We start from the raw sequence: 25488 nt of genomic DNA on the forward strand, positions 1-25488 counted from the left end.
TTTAACTTTTTCCCTCCTTTGGGGAATAAACGAAGACATCTGCCACATCAAGAGTCTGGTTTGTTTGGTTTTTTTAACTGGAAACTGAATGCAATCATTAAAGTTTACTTTGCGAGGAGCTTTTGAAATTTTAAAAATGACTTCTGCAAGCTGCAGTCTTTTAAATTTTACTAAAAATAAAATTTAGCATTTTTAATTTAAAAAAATAGTTCAACATTTTTTTAACCTGATTACTAAATGAAACATCGTGTTGTGTATTATAAGCTATAATTAACTTATTAAGAATACAGTTTCCTGAAAACTGCCTTAAGCAGGCTAATAAAAAAAATTATTGACACACACATAGTGATGGGTCCCCCAAGTTACCAGACCACCCCTACTGAAAATATATTTGGCTACACATTAATAGTTGCTGTTTAATTTAAAACACGTAGTCAGTTTTGTGTGCACCCTGTCCTCAAACTCTTTGTCAGGTTCACAACTTCCTTTCCTAGGAGTCTGCCAAGCCGTTGATCAATAAAATGAAAAGGCTGCAGACATCTAGGAACTGTCTTCCGATGTCTTGCACATGGGTCTTGGTGCTTCCCACCTCTTATCTCTTATTTATAAATTCAGATTTCGGGACGTCAATAAACCTCACACCTGGCTTTCGCTCTGACTTTATTACACAGCTTTCCAAAAGGGAGGCTGTTTTCCCCCTCTTTTGTCTTCAGTACATTTCCCACAGCCCATCATGGCTGTTTCGTTCCAGAGCTTTCCAGAGAGGAACTCCGTGTCTCGACAGCCTTTTTGGTGTTGTCAGGATCTTTTCCTTCCAGTCTACGATTGCGGAGTGGCTGGCGGTACAGCAAGTTGAAAAATAAACAAGTGCTTTGGGGCTGTACTTTGTTCAGCTCTTCTCTTTATCTGTTTCCCTTACCCAGTTGCCCTTTCCCCGTTCCCTAGCACTTTTCCACCCCCCTACCATCGGTTGCCTTGTTGTTCTGGGTCTTTTATCTCCTGTTCTTCTCCTGCAGTTCCAGTCAAACCCCAACCCCAAGCCCACACATCCTTTGGTCACATCGCCATTAGGGATTAAAACAATAGCCATTCTGAGCTTACTGTAAAAAATTAAAAAAGGCCTCAGAAAATGTTCAGTGCTCCCAATTTTATTTTTATTTAATGCTAAAAGTTAAAGAAAAAAAAAGGTACTGTAAATCTGACACATGACAGAATGCAGGTGATTTTTCCATAGCGTGATTTTAAAGTATAATAATGTTGGTATCTGAGATTACACTCACTTCAGCTGACATGAGTTTCATCATATATAGAAAAAGTATCACCTTCAACTTAAAAAAAAAGTAAAGGTTAAAAGGTGGCACACTTTAAAAATACTTGGTGGCCAAGGAAAAGTATATAGCAAAAGTTGTAAACCATGTGTACGTTCTCATAACTTTTAATGTGAGGCCACATGAAAGACAGTACATCTGTTAAATTCTATAAATGTTAAAGCAAAAAAGGGAAAGCTTCAACACCCCATCCCCTAATATTTTGAGTATTAAAAGCACAGCTGAAATATTTAGGATCTGAAATCGGATACTGCCCATGTACAGTAAGTAGCTTTCTGACATTTTTATCCAGCTGTGGAGGATGTCTGCACTGCCATCAGGTACAACAAAAGATCAAACCCATGCCCCAGTGTTAACTTTTTAACTTAAGAGAATGCCAGGAAAATAACCCCGATCAACATTTTACAGCTGCAAGCCTTCCACGAAGGCCCCCCAAGGGCCAGGCAGACTCACGCAGACCTTAGTTTTTAATGGGAGTAACCTCAACACACAGCCCTTTAAAGCTATTCCTGTTCTCCCCCGCTCCTTAAACACCAGCACAGAGAAACCATAGGTTGTCTTTTCCACAGCTGGATAGACTTATTCAAAACAGCAGGATGGTTCTTTACTAATCTTTTTTAGAAAGCTTATCTGTATTCAGACTGCAAAGCATACAGACAGCTACCACGAATTAGGTCAAATGACTGATCCACTTGTAAAATCTATGAGGTCAAATTCCAGTTTATAATAAAGTGCTGAGATACACATTTATACAACAAACCATAATAGTTGAATTCTTTACACATGTCTTTATGGGCATGTAAAATTGACTCTGTGTTTCTGCATGTGTGCATTTACATAAGAGAAACCAGTCTGATCTGAGTCATAGATGCGCCAATTAAAAAAAAAAAAGTGTAACAACAAACTGGTTAATCATGCAAGTCTGTTTGTAATATAACAATGACCGGTAACATGAATTTGCACAGCATTAATAATAGGTGCCCTCATTAAAAACACAACAACAAAAATACTGTATTTGGTGCAGTATCTGATTTTCAAGTGTTAATAACCGGATCATTAAAAAGTATGTGAGCAATTTAAAAAAGACAAAAACGTAACTAAAAAAGACTCCAAAGAGGGTAACAATCTCTATCTTCAAATTAAAATAGAAGCTGGGTCATAAACGATACACATAAGTTGTAGTAGACCTTGAAGCCATGATTCAGCCTAATTATAGGGCCAACTTACAAACACCTGAACATAAAAGGATTTAAAATAGTGTTCCTGTCAATGTAAAATCGTAACAGCACAAAAGAAAAACCAGTATCACTGTGAGACAACTATTTCTAATAACAGATGATTTATTGGTTTAAAAAATCATTTTACTGATGCAAAATAGTAATCAAAAGAAATTAGTTTACAAAAGGTTTCTAAGAATAGTTTGAGAGGTGGGGCCTGCCTATTATTAAAACCCTTTCTTTAATTTTCACTAGTTTATAATTTTTTTTTTTTCCAGAGGAACAGTATTATTCACTTGGTATTTCAAACACACGTAAGAAGGAAATTACAGGTTTCCTCCACCCCCATCTGGGCTGTCACTGATATGCCCACGGGCAGTCCCGGCAGCACCACGCGCTGTTACTGTCATTGTACCATACTGTATTTAGCACTCACTGGAAACAGGGGGTAGGTGATAGTACCAACAGCAATAGCACTACAGGTAAATGATAAAAAACAAAACAAAACGAAACACAAAACAGAAACGAAACCAATCCCACAATCTCCACGTTCACCTGAACTGTAACTTCTCTTGCGACTCTTTTCAAAGGAAACGACACCACCACCACCAAACAGAGCTCTGGGGTGTTTAAAAAGACGAGGTGACGCTGCGGAGCCGGGCTCTGCTCAAAGACAGCAGTGCCATCTTGCACACGCCACCATCCATCATCACCGCCCTTCAGTCATGGAATTGTGTATTATGTAACCAACGAGCATGCAGCGTTGTAATCTTACAACTGATCACGTGGGCAGCGAACAGTGGTCAACTTTGCCTTTCAAAAAAAAAGAAAAAGCCCCCCCTCCCCAAAACCACACAGTCCAAAAAATCTCTCAGCAGCAACTCTCAGGCAGTCATCACTATCCCAACAACTGAACTTTAAGAACAAAACAGAGAAAGACTCAAAATCTGTTTTCCTGCTACTCTGAGAGGACAATGTTTTGGGGTAAACTTGGTGACATTTCTCAGTGGCACGCTGCCCACTTCACAACAGTGCCCCCTTCGCTCATTCCATTTCCTTCTCCACCAACTGGCCTCCGGCCTGAGAGAGGGGCCAGCAGTAAGGAATAACAGACAGTAAGGCAATCTTACAATGTCAGAAAATGTATTTGGCTTTTTTTTTTCTTTTTAAAATAAGTGCATACAAATACAGCTAGAAGCATTTCGGATTTGCCAAGTGCTCTAAAAAAGCAGCGCAAGTCACAGCCTACATTGAACGGTAACTGTCACCAGGATAATAAAGCACAAAGATATGCTAATAACATTAACAAAAGAAGAAAATGCCTTTATAAGTACATACCTTTTGTCGTCAAAAAAAAATATAGAAACACAATGTATTCAAAAAAATCAAAATTATACAGCCATGTTTATGAAGTCTACATTTCCCTTGTCTTGGATATATATATATATATGTATATATATATATATGTGTGTGTGAGTGTGTGTGTGTGTGTGTGTGTGTGTATATATATATATATATATATATATATATATATATGGAGATATATACACAATTCAAGCAGTTTAGGGTAATCATTGGGTTTTTCTGAAACCGGAAAGTCACGAGTCTCTCTCTTTTTTCACTTTCACATCTCCAGCAAGGATGGTTGCAATTTCCCCTTGCATAAAGGCCCAGGGGACATTGGAGCCCACAAGAGGGCATTTTTCCCCACTGGGACAATAGACCTCTCCACTAGCTCCCTGCTGTTTGATGCTTTGTCTGGAGCAAGGGAAGCAGAACTTGTGCGAAGGGACAGACGGGCACTGCACAAAGTGGGTGTCCTCCAGCCGCTCGTGGCAGAGGGTGCAGCATAGAGGGGCGCTGGCTGCCAGAGAAGAGTCTGGGAGGCTGGCAGGATGCACTGGCTCCAGTCCTCCTGTGCTGCCGGCCCCCTGGCCCCCCACCTCTCTGGGGCCCAGCCTTCTTTGGTTCATAGAGGACGGAGAGGGTGGACTGCTGCTATTCCTCCTGGTAGTGGAGTGAACCTGGTTGGCATCTTTCGAGGCATGACTGCCCCCTGCATTGTCTGCTACTAAGATGAGGGCTGCCATGGGCGACTGGCCGTTCTGAGCCGCTTCGGGCGGTGTGGTCCGGTTGGAATGAGGTGAGGCAGTGGGTGGTGGTGGAGACACAAAAGAGGATGTAGGAGTAATGGGGATCTTGAGCCCTTCTGTGGGTGTGGACAGCCACGGCTGTGCCTCTCCGTTGATCTTAGGGGGCCCGACTTCACCTTCTGGTTCCGGAGAAGGCTTTCTTTTCCTTGCCGTTCTGGCAACTGGCAGGGGGAGAAAAGAAAAGGGAAAAAAAACAAAAACAAAATAAGTGGATGTGCACCGAAAAGGACGGTTCTTTTACTAACACAAGACTCACTAAAGAATTTCTGTTCTCTCAAAGCCTGTAGAGAAAATCTCACGTGAATTTCCAGGGCACGTGCAACTCACAACACTTAAGACCCAGGGGGCTCTGAGGCAGGATTTTAAAAGGCCACAGAACAGACACCTATGCAACGGCCTGTTCCTACACAAGCATGCATGTACCCAGGCTGAACTGTGCACACGATCGCCAACATCCCCCAACAGGTTAAAAGGTGGCCGGTGCCCTCACGCTCCCATCCAAGAATGTGCTGGGAAAGGAAAACCCTGTGTCAGTGCCTATCAGCCCAGTCTGACTCATCTCTGTTGTGCTGCTTCAGCACAGGAACACGTTGCCACTAAGCACTGGTTCCGCCTCAGGCAGATCAGGAAGTTGGGTGTTTGTTGTTTCTGGGCTGGGGTAGAACGGTGAATGGAAAGAACACCCCCTCCTCTGCTCTGCGCCCCCCTTTCTCCCCTAGGTCCCCTCGCTCCACAGCCGCCCCTACCTGCTTTAGACCCGTTGGCCCCGTTGGCCTCGAAACCCAACAACCTGCCTGCAGTCAGGGCCGGCTCCTTCTTAAACTTGCTCTCGAAGGGCCCCGAGTGGCCGTGCTGGTGCAGCGCCAGCAGCGTGTCTCGCACGGTCTTGGGCCGGTTGACCCAGTCCTGCTCTCCGGGCCCGCGGCCCTTGCTCGCGCCCTCGGCGCCCAGCTCGGTGGCACCGGCCGCGGTGGCCAGGCTGTCGGCCGCGCCGCGATGCGAGGGCGGCGGCGGCTGCTTCTCCTTGGCCGCCGCCTCGCGCTGCTCGTGCTCCACGGCCGCGCTGCTGGACACGGACGCCGGCCGCTTGTGGGAGCTCAGTTCGGCGGGCTGCGCCGAGCCCAGGCCGGCGGCCGCGGCCCCGGACACGGCGGCCAGCGAGGCGGCGGCGCGGCCGCTGAGGCCGAGCGCGGCGGGGAGCGGCGTGGCCGAGCCGTTCATGAGCGGCACCAGGGTGGGCGGCACGGCGTGCCCGCGCCGCGGGTTCGGGCTCTGGCGGTTCAGCTCCGGGGGCTCCTCCAGCTTGGAGAAGCCGTTGGGCACCAGGATGCCGTTGACGGGCGGCGGCTGCGGCGTCGGCGGCTGGGCCAGGCCCGCGGCCGGGCGGCTGCCGCCAAAGTCGGAGCCGAGGCGCGGGGGCCGCTCGGCGGCGGCCGCCAGGGGGTAGCGCTCCAGAGCCTGCGGGGCGCGCGGGGCGGCCTCGGGGCCGCCGTGGCCCAGCTGCTGCTGCTGCAGGAGGATGTCCTTGGCCGAGAGCGGCGGCGGCTTGGCGGCGGCGGGGGTCGCGGCGCCGGGCGGGGAGCGGCCCTCCGGGAAGCAGCCGTGCGCCCGCTTGAGCTGCCGCGCCGTCTCGATGACGAACTCGACGCGGTCGGCGCCCTCGTAGTTGACGCAGCCGCGGCACACGGGCTCGGTGAAGTCCCAGATCATGGCCCAGGGCATGCGGGGCAGGTCACACAGGTAGCACGACTGCCGCCGGGACGCGGCCGCCACCGCCACCGCCGCGGCCATGTCCGAGGAGCCCGCGGCGCTGGAGGTGGAGGAGGAGGAGGAGGCGGAGGAGGAGGGGGCGCCGCCGCTCCCCGCCGGCACCACGCGCGCCCTCCTCCCCCCCCAACCCCGCGTCTCCCCCACCAGCGGCGGCGGCGGCCGCAGAGGCGGCGGCGGCGGCGGCAAAGCCCGCGAAGGCTCGGCGCCCGCGCAGCGCCCCCGGGGCACGAGGGGCGGCGGGCGCGGGGCGAGGGGCTGCAGCCGCGGCAGCACGTCCCCCCGGCCGGCGCGGGCGCGGGCGGGCGGCGGGGCGGCGCGGCGCGGCGGGCGCGGCGGCGGCGGCGGGAGCTCGGCCGGGGCCGCGGCCGGCCTCCAGACCGGGGCGAAGACGGGCCGCGCGGGCGCGGGGGAGCGCAGCAGGTCGCGGCGGCGGCCGGCGCGGAGTGCGGGGCGGGGGGCGGGGAGGCCGGGGGGGCGGGGGGCGGGGGGCGGCCGCCGGGGCAGGCTCAGCCCGAGCGGCGGGGCATGCCGCGCCGAGGCGGCGGCAGCGGCCGGACGGCGTGGAGCACGGGCGCGGCGCGGGCCACGGGTCGCTCCGCTGTTCTCTCACAGCTCCCGGCGTCGCCGCTCTCCAGCGCCCGCGTCAGCGCCCAGCCCGCCTCTGCTCCGCCGCCGCCGTCGCTGCTGCTGCTGCCGCCGCGGCCGCTCCACTTCTACAGACTTGATTCTTCGACAGCCTCGCACGGCGCCTGCGCGGGCCCCCTCCCCTCGCGCGCGCGCCCGCCCTCCCCCGCGCCCTCCCCCTCCCCCCGCGCGGGGAGAGAACGAGCGCTGCCGGGAGAGCCGGCTCCGCGGCGCCCGCCCGCGGGTCAGCACCGCCCGAGCGCGCCGCGGCCGGTGTCCCCGATGGAAAGGCGGCGCGGCCGTCCCAACGCTCGGCTGCCTCCACTATCCGGTCACCATTCCTCCCCTCCAGGACGTTTGGGCCAAATCGCGCTCGTGCTCGTGTTTTCAAAAGCCACTCGGTGACTGGCGCTGTCAGTCTCGAGAGCGGGGACTGTCAGTGTGGCGTGGCTCACAGTGCTGTTTCTGAGGAGTTACGTGTGGACTCACACTGGGCGCTTGCACACTCGCACTCGTCGGGACGCACGCACGCGCCGCGCTGCCCTAAGTTTCACGAACGGCGGAGTCTGCGCCCGAGCCCGGGGCCGCGTCCGCACGCCGCTCGGCCGAGGCCTGGGGACCCTCGCCAGCCTCCGCCCCGCCCTCTCCTCCTCCGCAGCGGCCCGCCCTGCCGAGCCGGGGGCGGTGAGCGGGGTGGGGGGGGGGGTCCTCGCGGCGCCGGCCGACCCCGCCGCCTCCTGTCGGACCGCGCGGCGGGCGCGTGACGTGGGCGCAGAGCCGCGGGCCCGCGTGCGCCGCCGCCGCCGCCGCCGCCGCCGCCGAGTGCGCACGCTCCGCGCGGACGTGACTCGGCGCCCCTGGCACTGGCGGCCTCATTGAACGAATGCACATTCCAGGGATCCGGGGTCTACGGCCGGCGCGGTCGCGTCACCGCGCAGGCTCCGCCCCCTCCGGCGACAGGAGGCCTCCGGGCCCCGCCCTCGGGACCACACTTGGGCCGGAGGGGGCGCGGGCGCCCGGGTCCGCGCGGGCCGTGGGGTGGGCCGGGGGGTCGCGCGGGGCCGGGCCATGGGCGGAAGTCCCCGGCGCCGTCGTGGGGCGGGACCGACGGCGTGGCCCGGGCCCGGGTAGCCCCCGGTGGGCGCGGACCCGCCTGGCGCGAAGGCGGGGCGCGGCCGCAGAGCCCGCTGGGCCCGCCGCGCTGTACCGGTGCTGGCGGCCGCGGGCCGTGCCCGGACTGAAGTGAGCGCGCGAGTGTCCCACTTTTATCGGGAGGAGGAGCTGGTGTGTGCTGTGCTGAGTCGCTTCTGGCCGGTCTTAGTCTTACTGACTAACAGGCGCGGCTTAGTCACTCTCGGCGGGGACCCAGACACCTCGGCTCTGCACGGGCGGCCCTTCAGAGCCGCTTTTGTTGGAAAACAGGCCCGCAGCGCCCGCTGAGACGGGAACGGGCTGGCCCAGTGTGGGCAGAACAGGGTGCTCATGACATTGTCTTGCCTACCACTGGAGCGGTAGGGGTGCTGACGTTTCTCTGTAGCTGTTGCTGTTGAAAATGCCAGGTTGCTTCAAAGGACTAACCACAAGGAAGAGGAAAAACACCCTTAGCGAAATCGTGGAGGGAGCTGCTTCAGCAGCATGAAGAAACCTGCTCGAAAGTGGCGCAGAAAACGTAATGCCAGGCCCAGATGTTTTTATAGGCCAACCCTGCGTGTCTTCTCCTGGGGATTTCCAGAGAAGGTGTGCTTGCCCTCGAGGTCTCCCCATCTGTTCCCGGGGCTGGCTTGCAATGGCAGTCCTGCCTCACCCTCCTCTAGCGGGGGGCGCTGGACACGCCCAGTTCCTTCCCTGGAGCAACGGGTGCCAGCGGGTTTGGTCACTCCCGGGGCCTGCTGTCTGGAGCCTCTTTCAGGACCTGTCCCTCCGGTCATTCTCCATAGAGACCCTGTGGCACTCATTATAGCACATGACTTCTCTCTCCGAGCCACTGCCCGACGTGGACGAGGTCCAGGCTTTGTGCTGCAGACAAACTAGCCATCTGGACACACCCAAGAGATGGCCCCCCACTAGGCAGAGACTGGAAGATTAAAAAACAAAAAACCCATCCTGTGTTAGAGCCCTGGCGTAATTATACTCATTTACCTGCAAGCTGGTACTATAATACCCTCAAGGGAAAGCTTGTCGTTCTATCCCAAAATAGAAACACCGAGATACACATTCTGCCTCGAGAGGGACTAAGTAAGGATTCTTGTAGAATGGAGCTTTTCTTCTCCAGATGAAGGGCATTTCCTTTTTATTTTACACTAGGAGTTTAATGTCGAAACCGAGTTGTTGTAACTTCCCTAATGAAATGCCTGCTGGAGAATGGAGAGGCTATTTTAGTTCTGGTCTCCCTTGCCATAAAAGGCTCCGGGATCAAGGGGGTTAAGGCTGGCCCTGGATCCGGGACAGCAATTCCTTATATTGTATCAAAAGTCTTTCATGCTGCCTGGCCTTTCATGTAGCTCTGAAGCAGCTTTATCGATCTATGCTAAGTAAACATAGCTTTGTTTTCGTCTTCCACCCTCCGCCCTCCCTCCCGGCACAGACTGGAGTTGGATCCCTTCCAAAGCGGCTGCTGCAGCAGCAAGAGCCGCCTCCTCCACACACAGAAGCAGGGCTTCTAGGGTGAGGCAATGCGTCTGCAATTCAGAGACAAGGCAGGAATTGTAATTGTAGTTCATCATGTGATGACTTATGAAAGAGGAAGTTGGTATGTTTTAGTCACGTAGACTCTGCCCTCTTGCTTAAGGCTGCAGGTCCTTTCAGAAGAGCATTATGATCTTCTTTGCCACTCAGAGTCAAGGTTACCAGGTTGGCTGCAGGGTGCTCCTGCACATTTGAACGTGGACAGGCAGGTGGACGCCGCAGGAAGGGTTGGTGGGGCGGTGGGTTGAGGCTGGTTTTAACCAGAACACTGAAATGCTGGAATTTGTCTGAAGAACTAAAGAAAACGTTCTATGGGGAACACCTCTGCCAAGATTAGATGAAGCAACAGTCCCTTCCAGCTCTAAGATTTTTTTAAAATAAAAATCATCCACAGTTTAGGAGCAAAAGGAAAGCCGTTTGTTATGATACCATCAAAAAGCAGGAATAAGGGAAGCGATCAGATGTTTGGCCAAAGGGAGCCGTTCTAAGCAATAGCTCAATGGGTGGAAGGAATCTGCCCTCCCCACACTGTAATTTACATGGGCTTCCATGTGTGAGCATTAAACATCTAAAATCAGAACCGGCCCCAGAGCTCCACTCCAGTGGAGATGCTCTTGTTAACATACCACAGCGCTGTACTGACCGTCCACAGGGCAGTGTAAAGAAAAAAAAAAAAAATGGTTCCTTCCAGAGGACCCTGAGGGAACTCTGCCCTAAGGACATGCAGCTGGGGGAGGGTTGCAACGTGTGTGCTGTCCAGAGGTGGTATTCCTGGAGGCTTATGAGTTCATGCACTTCACCCTATATTCACATGTGGAATCACAGCCTTCATTCTTCAGAGTGGAGTTTCTATTAATAGCGCGATGTTGCAACCATCCTAGAGCTTCTTAAACTCTGACCCCGGCATATTTGGAGGAGGAGGGGAAAAAGGCAGCCTGTGTGTCATTTGGGATTCTGTGGATAATATCCTCAGCTCCTTGTACTTGGGCAAAACTGCCATAAGATTGAAGAGTGCATGTGCTACTCAGGGCTTTTCTACTTAAAAAAAAAAAAAATTATAAATATGTACTTGAACAGACCTGTTTACATGAATACATCTGTACACGCTATGGAGAGTCGTGACGCAAATGAACCTTCTGTCGTAGATAGAAGAACCTTTCTTCTAAGTAATAGCATTTTATGAGACAGTTCTACTGGTTTTCAAATTGCAAATACACTTTTTTAGAAATACTTTCCCTCTGTGTGACCTCTCCCTGTAGCCTGCCTCCCCTGTGCACAGAAAGCATTTGGATATTAAAGAGATTTTTGCATGTGGGGGAGATAAACTCTCTGTGGAGGGTCTAAGAATCAGGCCAAATAAAATCACAGGAGCTCTTAATCACCCACATATTATACACAGAAGCTGTTAGTCACCAGCCTATGTGTAAACATATGTATAGGCCCCCGTTTAGAGTAAAAATTGGGGTCTTGATGTAGGCTAACTACTTACTGTGTCAGAATTTAAAGCGCTAAGTGAAAAATACAGACAAAGGAGAGATTGAGGTCACACACTCGCTCAGTCTGCAAGGAAATTTGTAGGAGAACTGGAAGGGATTCAACAGCCATTTGCTGCCAGAACCCTGCTATTGACTTTTTGGAAAGAGCATGATGAAATGTACTTTTCTGGAAAAATGTCTGAATGTGGGTTTAACGGATATTTAAGACACTCACCAAAATCCTTTAAAAGATATCACTAGGAAGATGCTGACACAATAGTGAACTAACCTCAAGGATAATGTCTGAAAATATTAAGAAAGTGAATTTTCTTTCATTAGCTTACCTACTTAAAATGTGACTTTCCTGCATACACGTTCAGTAGTAAGGGGACTGAAAAAATGAAAGATGTTACAATTCTAAAAGGTTAAGGGTAATACGATTGCCTTGTGTTTGTTATATGTTTATTATACCTTTCATATGGACATTCAAAAAAGATATTTCAACCGTAAATTTTATTATCTTGTCATCCTTTTTCAGAAACAGAGACCTAAGGTACTGAAAGATTGAGTGATTTGCCTCCGGTAGCATTAACGGTGAGTGTCGGAACTGAAATCCAGGTATGAGTCCTGTTGTCTAATGATATAGTCTAGAAGATTCTACTTGCATTTTGAATTTAAAAAAAAGTCATGTAAGCACAGTATAGAAAACTAGCAAGGGAGTGTTAACATTTGTGGGTGTTAACAAAGAGAATATTAAGATGCGCCAATCTCTATCTATATTTAGAGGGGAAAAAAGCAATTCTAGGATAGTTCACAGGACATGCAAGCAAAGAACAGCAAGCAGTCACAACAGATAGAGGGAGATGGTAGAGATGAGGGACAGCTGCCGCTATGCCATGCCTGGTATGGGACTCCTGAAATGACAAGCTATTTTATGCTGGTCTTTATGAACCTTAGATTAAAATCAATGTTGGTGGTAAGATAAAAGACTTCCATTCTGGGATTTAGTCGGGTAAGGATATGGTTTGGGCAGTCACCAAATTGGAATACTGCACCTCTAGCTCCTTATGACATGTTTCCTTAAGAACAAAATCCCATGAAATCATTTAATTCCTATTATAGGATTCCAATCCCGGCTACTTTGCACTCAGACAAATAAATACAAGGGGCTAGGGGGCCCTGAAAAGAAAAAAGAAAAAAAAAAGCGAAGTCAGATATTCCATAGCATTTCATGGTTATAAAGGGCTTGTAGGAAGCAAAATGATCACAACTTATTCCAAATAGACCTTTATTGTCATTGTTTGTATTCCTTACGAAAGAGAAGTGAGCCAGTGTGAACTAGACTGACTTTCTCTTGACAAGCTGAAAACATATTTTATAAAAGAATGACAATCAGTAGGAAATTTTGCCCTTTACCAGTGGGGTTTCAATAACCTGTTCTGGTAGCTTACTTGTTCTCGTCTAATGTGTTTAGAAACAAAGAAGAAGAAAGAGTTCCAGTCCAAGATGGCAATGTAAGAAGACCCTGAACTTACCCCCTCCATGGAACACACTAAATTATACCTATTTCTGGAACAGTCCTCCCCAAAGAAGCACTGAGGGCCCACCCGACAGCTTCTCCACATCAAAGGATAGAACAGGGGGGAAAAAAAGTAATATTGTCATTTAAGACAATTATTTTATGTGTATAGGTGATATTCTAATTATACCCAAATATCTAAATATTTAACAGTAAAATTATTTCTCCATTTTGTGTGTGTATGGTCAGTTTATGTACAGAGGAGACACAGAAGGCTCCCTGCAGAAGGAAAAAAGGAAGAAAAATCTAAAAGACTCAGCATGGGCTGTAATTTATTAATTGGAGTAAGTGTGCATTAGCACATCTGCTCCTGTGCCCACATGGCAATGCCTCTTTGCCAAAGGGAGTGCAGAATCATCGAGACCATCTAGATTCACGCTCAGAACTGAGTTGACACAGAGAAGAAGAAAGTTGAACTTGTCTTGAGAACAGACAGCCCGAGTTTGTGCCCTGCCGAAAGACCACCAGCGGACAGAAACAGAGAAACAGATTTCCTATTGCGACTGCCTAAATATAGCGTGTTTACTAAAAAGCTGGTCACAGCTAAAATGCAAGTACGGATGAACTTTGATGGACTTGTTGGCCTGCCTTGTCAGCCCTTCCAGCAAATTCCTTAGTGAGGAAACCGGTCTGAAAACTTGCCTGGGAACTTCACACATGGGAACTTCCTAAGGGCTATCTCTTAGCATTTCAGAGACAGCTAGATTTTGAACATTTTGAACATTTTGCTTTTATTCCACTACCTACCGACCTACCTACATTTGCATTAACAGATCAATTTGTTCTTCTTCACCACGACTAAGACGTCATGTCCCCTCACTTTATCAATTTACTAGAGCACCAGGGCAATGAAGACTTTGCTGTAAACAACAGCCAGAATCCACTCTTCCCGGACTGCAGTTCTTTCTTTAGCCCACTGGTGGGCTACCTCCTATTTCTGTTTTCTTCCCAGGTTCTTTTTTTACATACATGTAAATACCCACATAGGAAGTGGCCGAGGAACCATAGGTTCTGTTCACACACCTGGAAGATCACCTGAGGCAGGTCACTTGGACACCCTGGGCCTGGCCTTTTTCTCTACTGGGAGACAAGACGCTGAACTCGATGCCATTTCCACCCAGACCCTTCCCACGGTGCACGATTTCATGGGAATACAGGGGACTTTGACAAACCCAAGCCCCACATTCTTCTGACATACGTGGCATCACAAAACAATGCATAGGCAGTGAGCGTCTGCCCATTATTTGGGGGGCCTGGTGCCATTGAAATAAAGTTGTGAGGTCATGTGGCTACCAGATCATCCCATCATCTGAGAACATTATGTCTGCTTGGTCTGGGCTCCGATCCCAAGCTAAGAGTGTCTAAGCCACGGTCTGTACTTAGTTTAAGTTAGCCAGGGCAAAAGCATCTGTATCAGCATTAATATGCCCAATTGAAGTGTCTCAAGGCTTAACGGAAAATATTTATTTCCACAAGAGACCGCCTTATTTTGAATATATTTATATATCTTAATATATATATACATATATATATATGGGCAAAGATTATGTATATATGTATATACTTCATATAAAATGGGCAAAGATTCAATATCCTATTGACAGCCCCTTCAGATGACTCAAGAGGACCTCAGTTGAGTAAAACGAAAAACTATTCCATACACTGACAGGCATTTGGCTGGATAGATCAGCAGGATGTGGAAACTTGTTTTGAGGGTTTTTTTGGTATTCTCACCCAGGATTCCTCTGCTGAATAGCTGGGCGGCTTCTCTGCTGGCTATAAACGGAATTTATAAAGGCTGTTGGGGGAGATAAGTTCTAGGAATCCTGATATTTTAAATTTGTTACCTATAGTGAAGTATTACATTCATAACCTTCTGTTTGTGTTTCGTTTATTTGGATCTGATTATGACAAAACCCTAATGAAGTTGCTGAAGTTTTGTATACTTCAAAAATGGTGTTGGTGGGAAGCACCTATGTGTGGGTGTTTCAACTATTTTTCTAAAACCAAAAAAGAGCCATATTCCTTGCTTTTCATATTAAAAAATTACTCAATATATTTGAAAATGAGTGTCCCAGAATCAGACTTCCAGATTCCTTGAATTCAGAGTGTGGAAAAGGAGAAGCAGCCCCTTTTAGCTGTAACAGGAGACATTCTTTTAAAAGCCTGGAATGCTGAAGCCCGCTTATACTGAAAACATGTCAGGACATGCCTTTTTGGGATGCTGTCAAGTGGTTTAGGCTCAGAATTCTACATTCCATACTTTTGAAGTTGTTTTCTGTTGGCAGATGACCTCTTGATTATTTTCATGTGGTGGGTGTTCAGGCCAACCTCTCCGGTTCCCCATAATTAACCAACCCCCCCCCCAAAAAAAAACCAGCCCCCAAGCCTCATACCCTGTCAAGTGTCCATATTTTAGCATAAAGTTATGGGTCGTGTCAGTGCTGGGCTTGTAACGGTCAATCCTATGCGCTTTGTCACAGTTCGTCACAAAAGTCAGTTCCAAATCAGGTACACGTGACCTAGAGCACTTTATCTTCCAATGCTCCTTCCTACTTTTTGAGTAGTGTCACCATGTTAAGGAATGAAAAATTACTGTTGCAAAAAAGTTTTCACCTTTAAGGAGCTGTCATTTCCCTAGTAAAAATCAAGTAGCAATTCCCATTCACCTTGGCTCCTTTTGGGGTCAAGGTTGGGAACGGGTTAGTGGACAGATAGACAAAGGAACTGGTGACCGGTGTCTGTCCTGACTCAGAGAGGCGCAGCTGCCCCCTGGTGCAGAAGAGACCAGTTCAGCGCAAACCAGTTCTACCGCTCCGCAGAACCCCTGTTTTCTAGGAAGTTGTGATTCACGGGTTGGAGAACGACACTACAGTCTGTACCCTGTACAGCATGAACCTAGTTAAATTAAAAGTGAATGCTCCCTCCTACCCCGTCTCCCCAGCCACCAAGAATTCATTTCACAGGTGCTTCTGTCTGTGGCTCCCAAACAAAGGCAGCCCAACTTAAAACCCGTCGCCATCGGCCTTGTTATAGAAGACACATCAGTAGATGTTTTGATATTTCTCGTTCGTGAGCAGCCTTCTCAACATGCCCCCAAATGGAGAGGTGTAATCTTGAGTGATGGTTAAAAAAAAGGAAAAAAAAGGTCTCATCTCATTTCACTTTGTGGGAATTAGTTCTTAATTGTCTGTTTTATTGGGAAATTTCCCAGAGATTTATACACTATGAGAAACGAGTCTGGAAGAAGCCAAACAGGACAGACCTAACAGTCGAGTTCTTTGAAAACATTTCATCTTGCAGACCAAGACTACAACTTGGAAATCGTTTTTATGCTTTTATTATGGTATATCCATTATGATATTTTAGGTGAAGCCAATACGGCCCACATAAGGAAGAAAACAGTTCTCTCTTCAAGCTTTGCAGAGGTAGCGTAATTTAAATAATTCTATGGTGGAGTTTCAACACCTCCCATTGAGCACCGTTGTTTACGAAGTAAGAACAGTAATCCTCACGTAAAAAAGGTGGTATTGCTACCCGAGACAGCAGATGGTGTTATTAAATACACAGGCAAAGTCTAAGGTCATAAGGAACTAACAATTAACCAGAAATACGATCTGTCACAGTCGTTTAATGGGTAACCTACCAGATATACGCCACTTGCATTATCGTGAGTGTTGGGGGGTTCGTCGTTAAGCTTCTGAGCGGTTACACAATCAGTTTGGAAATACTGTGAGGATATTCTCGTTTAAGCATTTAGTGACACCAATAAACTAGAAAGAAAGTGAACATCGGTGTGATTTCCTCATCAGCTTGCTTTCTGCATGTCTTGCTTTCTTGCCCACTTTTCAAAAACACTTTACCGTTTCAGATGGCGCGACTTCACAGCTCTCCCTGACGGTGATTGGTCTACCCAAGCTAACCCATGTCAAGGTTCGGGATTTTGTGCTGCTAATTCGAGTTGCTCCAAGGCTTCTTCACATTACCGTAGGTATTATTTTTGCCCCGGCAGATTTCATAGTGATGAGAAAAGATTGGGCCGTAAATGGCAGCCGCACGCAGAGGAGCTGCCTGAAACCAGGAGGGTCGGGGGCAGGGAGCAGAGGGCAAAGTGCAGCCCAGCACTTACCAGTACGCAACGGGGGCACAATTAAAATCTGGAAGTGGACTCAGTTTTGATTATAAATCAAATACAAACACATCAATAAAGTAAGATCTTTACACGGACAGCCCACTTCCTTATGAGGGTTTTCCAAGGAGGATTTGCCACGGAGAATGCGTGCACACTTTCCTGCTCAGTCAGGCTTCGGAGGCTGAAGCACTGAATTCGAAATTCACGCGAAGGAAAAACAAGCAACAGGACAGCAACCAAGTCTGAATCACGGAGAGCAAACTATTTGCTTAGAATCGGGAAGGGGGAGCCTTGTCCCACAAGTAAGAACTCCGAAGTGTGTCAAAGAGTTGTGACTCCCACCATTGTGTCAGCTCATCTGAAAACCAGCATCTGGAAAAGCTAAAACGTCCCCAGTGCCCCAGGTGAATAGAAAATGAACAATGGAAAACAAGGTTCGGAGGCCACTGGCTCTCATCAGAGTAAGTGGGTGGATCCCAGTCTGTGGACAAAAACCCCTTCTTCCATTTCCCTACTGCAGGATTTGGTGAGCAAGCCTGAATCACAGAAAATGCATGCTAATAAGATTTTTTTTTTCTGATGCAGCTTCACATATTTAAATATGTATATTTACATGTCTCCACATTTAAACTGAGTCAGAAAAGCAAAGCATCTGAAGGCACAGACTCCCAGTCTGAGACCTTCCTCTACGCGCCCAGGGAGCTCGACTCTCCACGTGGCCGGGACTCCCGCTGAAACTTCCAGCAGCCCTGAGAAAAGCCAACGAGGTACCCTTGGGCTGAATGAATGAGAACTTTCTGGAGAGCGGAAGACTGGTGGAGGTCCAGCTGGAAAAACATATGGCAGCAGAGACGGAAAGAGGGCTTCATGACGGAGAGCTTTATAAAAAATGTCTGAGGCTCCGGGCAGCCGTTACAACCCAAGATCTTACGGAGCGTGATGGATGTTCTTACTTCTAGGACGGCCTCCAGTTTACTTGGATCCCAGCCAACGCTGCGTCCTCAGGCGTCCCTTGGGATGGTGCCCCCCGAAGAACAGCGCCGCTCCACATCCTACCCCCAAGGCCGGGACACCATGCCTGCTCCCCCACCCCACCCCGAGGGGGCACCCAAGATAGCAGCTCACGGTGTTGTCCCAAAGAAAACGAAGTTTGCAAATCACTCCAGCCCATTCGTTTTATAGTATGTCAGGAGGGAAAATGACCGTGGTCACTTCTTTTCTTAACCCCCTTGAACTCAGAGCATTTCCGAGCTGCTCAGTGAGCAAAACCAGGCAGTCTTCTGACCAGGACACCTCGCCAAGGTGGCCTCTCCAGATACAGGCACAGCCTTGAGGTTTTATGTCAGTCCGTCCCTCCCCAATGTCATTTCCAAAATAATGGAAAGGAAGACTTGATTTTTCCATGTGAATTCTCCGTAATAATCTTCTCTTATTGCTAAGAACTGTTTGTGTCTGATACGGAGCTTAAAGAACATTCTACACGGAATGTTGTCTCCCTTAGAAAAGATGTAAATTCGGAGTCGATTACTCAGAATTATATTAAAAGAACACTTCATAAAGTCCATAATTTACCACAGGGTTGTAAAAAAAAAAAAATAAGTTCCCCTAGAATACTTAAGCAGTATTAGGTTTTTAAAAACATAACCAACATATACTTTTTAAAGGTATGCACAGAATGAACTGGAGAGTTAGACATGTGTACCTCTTTTTATCAGTAATGCAGTTAGAGCTGACACTATAACTGACACGTAATACTGTCTCCCTTCCCGTTTCCCTGATGGCTTTTCCACCACCATTTTCCATAAGCGAGGCAGTCGTAGAAGCGGCAATTATCAGAGTCACAAAACTCAGGACCCGACTTTATTACCCAATCATTATGACAATTATCCTTCTAGTTTTCCCTTTGTCCACATACACACATTGCCACGGCGTGTTTTTTCACTACTGGAAAGAGAAAGGCCAGTGGATCAGTTACACACACTCTATACTGATAAAGCAATGTCATTAACTTTTGATAAAAGCAGCAGCAAATTATAGCCCTTTATGCGTGATTGAATTTTCCCTGTTAGGAACCCAAAGCAAAAACCAAGATGACCTCTGTGTGTGTGTGTGTGTGTGTGTGTGTGTGTGTGTGTACATATATATTACTTATTGTTATATAATTATTATACACTACTAAAGTATTTTTAATAATGTCAGGTTCATAGTGAGTTTTCCATCCATCTGGCCAAGGGGTTTGGGGAATACGTATCTAAGACTACTTGGGCCTAATGGAGAAAGGGCTTTGAAGCCCCAGAATTTTCTAGATGTTCAGAGAGAGGAAACAAAGTCACTTCTTCTCCAGTAAAGCTTTTCCCTTTGTAGGACACCAGAAATGCAGAGATAGATATGGGCTGGGGGCTAGTTAAATGTGTGTTCTTTTTCTTGGAGGCCCAGCTCTCCTTGGCTGTCTGGCTCTGCATCACACGGTACAAGGAGCACCAAGTCCCTGTCTGTAGACACTCTGAGGCTGAAGTCCTGGGAGGGTAACTCGTGCTCTGTGATGGGCGCCATTTCTGCCTCTGTGGCCCCACACCAAACCCCTTTTCTGTGCTTTACTTCCTAAGTTGACATACAGTTGACCCTTGAACGATGCAGGGTTGAGGGATGTCAACCCCCCTTATAGTCTAAAATCCACACATAACTTTTGATGCTCCCCAAACTTAACCACTAATAGCCTCCCGTTGACCAGAAGTCTTACTAAGAACATACATAGTCAATTAACCCGTTTTTTGCACGTTGTGTATGTTATATATGGTATTTTTACAATAAAGTAAACTAGAGGCACCTGCGTGACTTAGACGGTTGAGTATCTGACTCTTGGTTTGGACTTGGGTCGTGATCTCAGAGTTGTGGGATCAAGCCCCACATCAGGCTCCAAACTCACTGGTGAGTCTGCTTGGGATTCTCTCCCTCTGCCCCTCCTCTGAGTGTGTTCTCTCTCTCTCAAATAAATAAATACATCTTTTTAAAAGAAACTAGAGAAAAGAGAACGCTATTAAGTAAATCATAAGAGAAAATACATTTGCAGTACTGTCTTCTACTTCTCGAGTAACAATCCACGTGTAAGTGGATGCTCACAATTCAAACCCACACTGTTCAAGGGTCAACTGTAAATGTGAGATTTACTAATATGTCCGGAGACACCCAGTATGGGTAAATATCACCCAGCCCTTAAGAGTGCGGGGCCTAGAGGCAGAGAGCCGGGGTTTTATTCCAGTTCTTCCACTTTTACCAGCTGTGTGATCCTAGGCAAGTTGCTTGAACTTGCTGGGCCTCCATTTCCTTATCTGTGAAATGGGTATAAAAACAGTACTTGCTGCAGAGGTTGATAGAAGGGTAAAACAACAGACCCAGGGCCTTGAACATTGTAAGGCACATGACAAGCCCTTGATTCACACTGGGTTTCGTTATGTTAGGTATTTCTGGACAAGGCTGAAGCAGACTTTTTTTTTTTTTTCTTCTAAAACCAACCAGTTCTTCTACCTCCCGTGGCCAGACTCGAGGATCTTAACTTTAGGGACAAGCCCTGCTACTTAGCATCCCTCCACACCCACCGCTCCAGGAAGTAGTTATCACCAAAGCTGCCAATGACCTCATTGTGACCATCTCCAAGAGACTCTTATCTCTAATCCTTCCTGACTCATGCACCACTTCTGCGCTCACTCCTTCCACTCTTTTTCTCACTTTGGCTCTTAAAGTAATATCCTGTGCCTACTGATCTTAAAGAAGGCAAGAACTTCAAAAGTTCTTAAGGTACGTGTTCTACCGCCCCCTGCTTTACTCCAGGCTATAGAGTCCTCAGTGCTTGGCGCGTAGCAGGTACTCAATAAATGCCTGTGGCCCTGCCTTGAACCTCGATGTTGAAGAACTTCCTCAGCCTCTGTCCCCTTCTGTTGTTTTCTTGTTATTTGGGTCCTTGCTGCTCTCCCTGGAAACTCTGACAATGAAGGAAATCCTGGAAGACCGTCTGATTCTCGTCGAGCTATTTCTTCACCCGAGACCCAAAATTCTTTAGAGTTAAACTTCATCTGCTTCAGCTTTCCAATTTTTGTGGGAGGTACACTGTTACTCCTCCTTTTTCCAGGAAATAGAAGTAGGAATTAAGCCCCTAACACATCAAAACCACAAACAATGATTCTGAAAACAACTCCTTTGGGGATGTACAAGGTGCATTTAGGCAGGGGAATCATACTCTCCAAGAGGCAGAACCCAAGACCGGCTGACCGGCTGGCTCCGTTGGTAGACTGTGCTACTCTTGATCTCAGGATTGTGGGTTCAAGCCCCACGTTGGGTGTAGAGATTATATAAAAATAAAATCTTAAAAGAAATAAAATAAGAAATAAAAATAAAAACAAAATTCCTTTCTTATACACAGTAAAGTACAAGAACCATTGGTTCCATCTCACCCTGAATCCACTCTGCCCACACATCTCAGTTCGGGGCCCCTTGAACTGAACAAAGGTTAGGTACCTGTGAGGATCAAAGTTACTTAATATCTTAGCTTATGATATATTTTTTTAAAAAGCAGATTTCCGGGACGCCTGGGTGGCTCAGTTGGTTAAGCGGCTGCCTTCGGCTCAGGTCATGATCCCAGTGTCCTGGGATCGAGTCCCACATCGGGCTCCTTGCTCCGCAGGGAGCCTGCTTCTCCCTCTGCCACTCTGTCTGCCTGTGCTCGCTCTCGCTCTCTCTCTCTCTCTCTCTGACAAATAAATAAATAAAATCTTTAAAAAAAAAAGATTTCCCCTTATATGCACACACATGCACATGCACTTGCACACACGCGCACACACACACACGCACACACTGAAGTCAACTGTACATGGGTTTTTAAAAATTACCCATTATTTTGGATTATTCACACTGTTAGGCATAAGAGGGCCAATGATACTTTTAAAGAAAAGTTGTAATTTTTAAAATGTTTGAAAATGTTTTAAATTTTTAAAAAGATTTTGTTTATTTATTTGAGAGAGAGAAAGAGCGAGAGAGAGCATGAGCAGGGGTGGGGGAGCAGCAGCAGGAGAGGGAGAAGCAGACTCCCTGCTGAGCCTGGGTCGTGGGGCTCCATCCAGGACCCTGAGATCATAACCTGAGCCCAAGGCAGACACTTCACCAACTGAGCCACCCAGGCACCCTCAAATATTTTAATTTCTTTTAAAATCAGAAGGGAGAAAGTAGTATAACAATAGTGAATATATATTAATGAATTCAGTCTCAATTGTATTTGTCTTTATACCGCTGCAGTGGTTAGGATGGTTTTCATGGAGGAAGGGGCCCACAAAGGCAAAAATGCCCACAGCATTTCCGGGAACCACGGAACTTATAATACAGCCCTGATAATGACAGCTGACCTTTTTTGGGTTCATGTACATTGCCTTAAACTTAGTCTTTGGTATTCTACTTTCGTTCTATTTATCTCGCTCCCCCCCACCCGCCCCGGGATCTCATCTCTTGCATTTCTTGTGTTCACTGTTTCTATACTAATGACTTCCAAATCTCTCTCCCCCTCTATCTTTGTGTCAGATTCTAACTTTGAACTTCTGACTGCCCCTGGGATATTTTCCACTTGTGTCTCTCATCACTGGCTCAAAACCAACAAACACATCCCTGAGCTCACCTTCCCCTGCTCTCCGGCTCTCCCGTCTGTTTATTAGAATTACTACTAATTTTGCAGTCATTGTGAGCCAGCCTTCAGCTCATATCCTCTCTCCCTCCCTTACCTAGAGATCTGGCTGGGCCTTAGGTCCCGCGCTCACCGCCGTCCCTAGCTGGGTCTGGCTGCCCGTCCCTCCGCTCTGCTTCCCTTCCCTCTCATCAGACCCTTGCGTGCGTTCCCACTTCCTCCTACAGCACAATTCCTAACCCGGCCCTGAACTGACCTTTGCACTTTCTTCATCATGTTTTCCCTCTGCTGCATAATTCCACTACCTCAACCCAAACTCCTTACCAGTTTTTAAGGCCCTGCCTAGGTGGATCCCTCCCTTCAGGCCAACATGTCTCTCTGCACATGAACACCCACCAGAGGTGGCAATTAAAGACTGCCCTCATGGGGCGCCTGGGTGGCTCAGTGGGTTAAAGCCTCTGCCTTCGGCTCAGGTCATGATCTCAGGGTCCTGGGATCGAGCCCCGCATCGGGCTCTCTGCTCAGCGGGGAGCCTGCTTCCCCCTCTCTCTCTGCCTACTTGTGATCTCTGTCTGTCAAACAAATAAATAAAAATCTTAAAAAAAAAAAAAAAAAAAGACTGCCCTCACTTGCCCATGAACTGGATTTGCTGTCTTTGTCTTTTGTTCAGTTCTAGATTCATTCATTCATTCATTTATTAGGTAGTCTGGGGGGACTACTCTGTCCTGGGCATGGTCGCCTTAAATGTTCCCTTCCTACCTATTCCAACCCTACATGGTTTTCAAAGCTCAGGTCAAGTCCCCATGTGTGTAGCCCCAGGTTTACCCATCATCACTGGTCTCTTTCCTCTGTACCCACAGGGTACCTGTGTAGTGTCCCAGAATTTAGCACTTACTGATGCTCGTGATAATGGATTTCTTGACAATGTCATGTGTGCTATTTGGCCGAGTCTTGTGAAAGCAATAATCTTTATATACATCTACCTTTTCTATCACCCAGCTGTACCTGATACCAAGCCCGGGGCTGGACTAGTGATGCCAACCCACTGATTATTATCAATAACCCCTGTATTTCAAGTGTTTACTCTGATCCAGGCACTGTCCATAAGACACCTTATATACACTGATCCCTAGGAGGCTGATGTTATCATCCCTCTTTTACAGGTTGGAGAAATTGAGACTCAGAGACATCAAGTGACTTGGGGAGGTTTACATAGTTGTGAAGTAGCCAGAGTAGAATTCAAGGCTTGACACAATCCAAAAATTGTGCCCTCTCTCTCTTTGTTAAATTACCTCTGCTTTCAGTTGATTTACAAATATCCAAATCTCCTCAGTTTCTTCCCAGTGATAATTATGGTTGTTTCTATCTCTCTTTATATATGTATATTCTTCTTCTTCTTCTTCTTCTTTTTTTTTTTTAAGTAATCTCCAGGCCCGACATGGGGCTTGAACTCACAACCCCAAGATCAAGAGTTGCATGCCCTGGGGACTGAGCCCGTAAGGCACCCCCTCCCTTTTTATTTTTTATAGGCTACTATTCTATCTTTTCAGGGCTCTTCACTTAAATCAGACCCACTAAGTCCTTCTAGAATGTTATTGTAAATGTCTGCCACATATTGGTCATTTGGGCAATATTTATATAAAATAATTGTAAGCTGGGGCACCTGGGTGGCTCGGTGGGTTAAGCCTCTGCCTTTGGCTCAGGTCATGATCTTAGGGTCCCGGGATCAAGCCCCGCATCGGGCTCTCTGCTCAGTGGGGAGCCTGCTCCCCCCTCTCTCTCTCCCTGCCTGCTTGTGATCTCCCACTCTCTCTGTCAAATAAATAAATAAAATCTTTAAAAAAAAATAATTGTAAGCATCAAGCTCATAGGTGGACCCATCCAGCCAGTGTCTCTCTCTCATGCAATGTAGTATATTTTGCCAATTAAGTAAACTCAAGATTTTTTTTTAAAGTCAATAAACGTACAATGTAAAGAGAAATTGGGAATGTAGAATCTCAAAATGAGTGCATTATATATAAAAGTTCACAATCAGGAATTCTACAGTGGGGTCTGTGATCATGTTAAGTCATGAATCCTGTGTTCCTCCATTGTTTCTCCATATACCCTAACCTGGTGGAGTTCCTGTCAATCCTTAACACCAGATTATGGAGTCTATCCAGACCATTCAAAGCCTTCCATAATATTAAGGAAATAAAAGAATAAATTAAAATTAACTTGCTTAATTATGAGATAGTAATTTTATTTTATTTTTTTAAGATTTTATTTATTTACTTATTTGTCAGAGAGAGAGATCACAAGTAGGCAGAGTGACAGGTAGAGGCAGAGAGAGAAGCAGGCTCCCCACTGAGCAAGGAGTCCAATTCAGGACTCGATCCCAGGACCCTGGGATCAGGACCTGAGCCGAAGGCAGCGGATTAACTGACTGAGCCACGCAGGTGTCCCGGTAATTTTATTTTAAGAACTTTTGGGGGGGGGGGCTGAAAACTCCTGGAGATATTGGCAGTGAAGCATCAGAGTGAAACAAAATCTGTGGTGGACTGTGTCGTCCCTGGGTTTTAGAGCACGCCACCTCCTTACTGGGAGAGGATAAGTATTTGCTTACTAGCCCTTCAGTGCAACTCCTCTCCTTGCGATGGAACTGTCCCTTGCTTTCTGTGACAGGAGTTGTTACCTATCTCCAAGTGTCCATCCTCCTCTTTTTCTTGGTAACATTGTCCTTATTTGAGTAGTGATTGGTTTCTTCTCCTTTTTTTATTTTTATTTTTTTAAGATTTTGTGTATTTATTTATCTCAGAGAGAGAAAGAACATGAGCGGGGAGGAGAGGCAGGGGGAGAGGGAGAAGCAGCCTCTCTGTGG

At 47.6% G+C, this 25488-nt stretch overlaps 1 protein-coding gene and 1 long non-coding RNA gene across 3 annotated transcripts; one reads left to right on the forward strand and one right to left on the reverse strand.

Moving 5' to 3' along the window:
• Positions 1-1132: 1132 nt before the first annotated feature.
• Positions 1133-6718, reverse strand: IRF2BP2 (interferon regulatory factor 2 binding protein 2). 2 transcript variants are annotated; one of them, XM_080823167.1, is made up of 2 exons: positions 5493-6718; positions 1133-4859 (listed from the first exon to the last, which is right to left on the reverse strand). In XM_080823167.1, the coding sequence occupies exons 1-2, from the start codon at positions 6487-6489 to the stop codon at positions 4144-4146; spliced, it is 1713 nt and encodes a 570-aa protein (XP_080679293.1). In that variant the 5' UTR covers positions 6490-6718; the 3' UTR covers positions 1133-4143. The 2 variants fall into 2 exon arrangements, with proteins under 2 accessions (XP_080679293.1, XP_080679292.1); XM_080823166.1 differs by having other exon boundaries at positions 5445-6717.
• A 1458-nt stretch (positions 6719-8176) lies between these two features.
• On the forward strand, positions 8177-14124 carry LOC308355104. Its single transcript, XR_013967927.1, has 4 exons — positions 8177-8829; positions 11791-11846; positions 12727-12904; positions 13021-14124. It is a non-coding gene; the product is annotated as an uncharacterized lncRNA (long non-coding RNA).
• The last annotated feature ends 11364 nt before the right edge of the window (positions 14125-25488 follow it).

This window comes from Martes martes (assembly GCF_963455335.1).
Source record: "Martes martes genome assembly, chromosome: 14".
NCBI lineage: Eukaryota > Metazoa > Chordata > Mammalia > Carnivora > Mustelidae > Martes > Martes martes.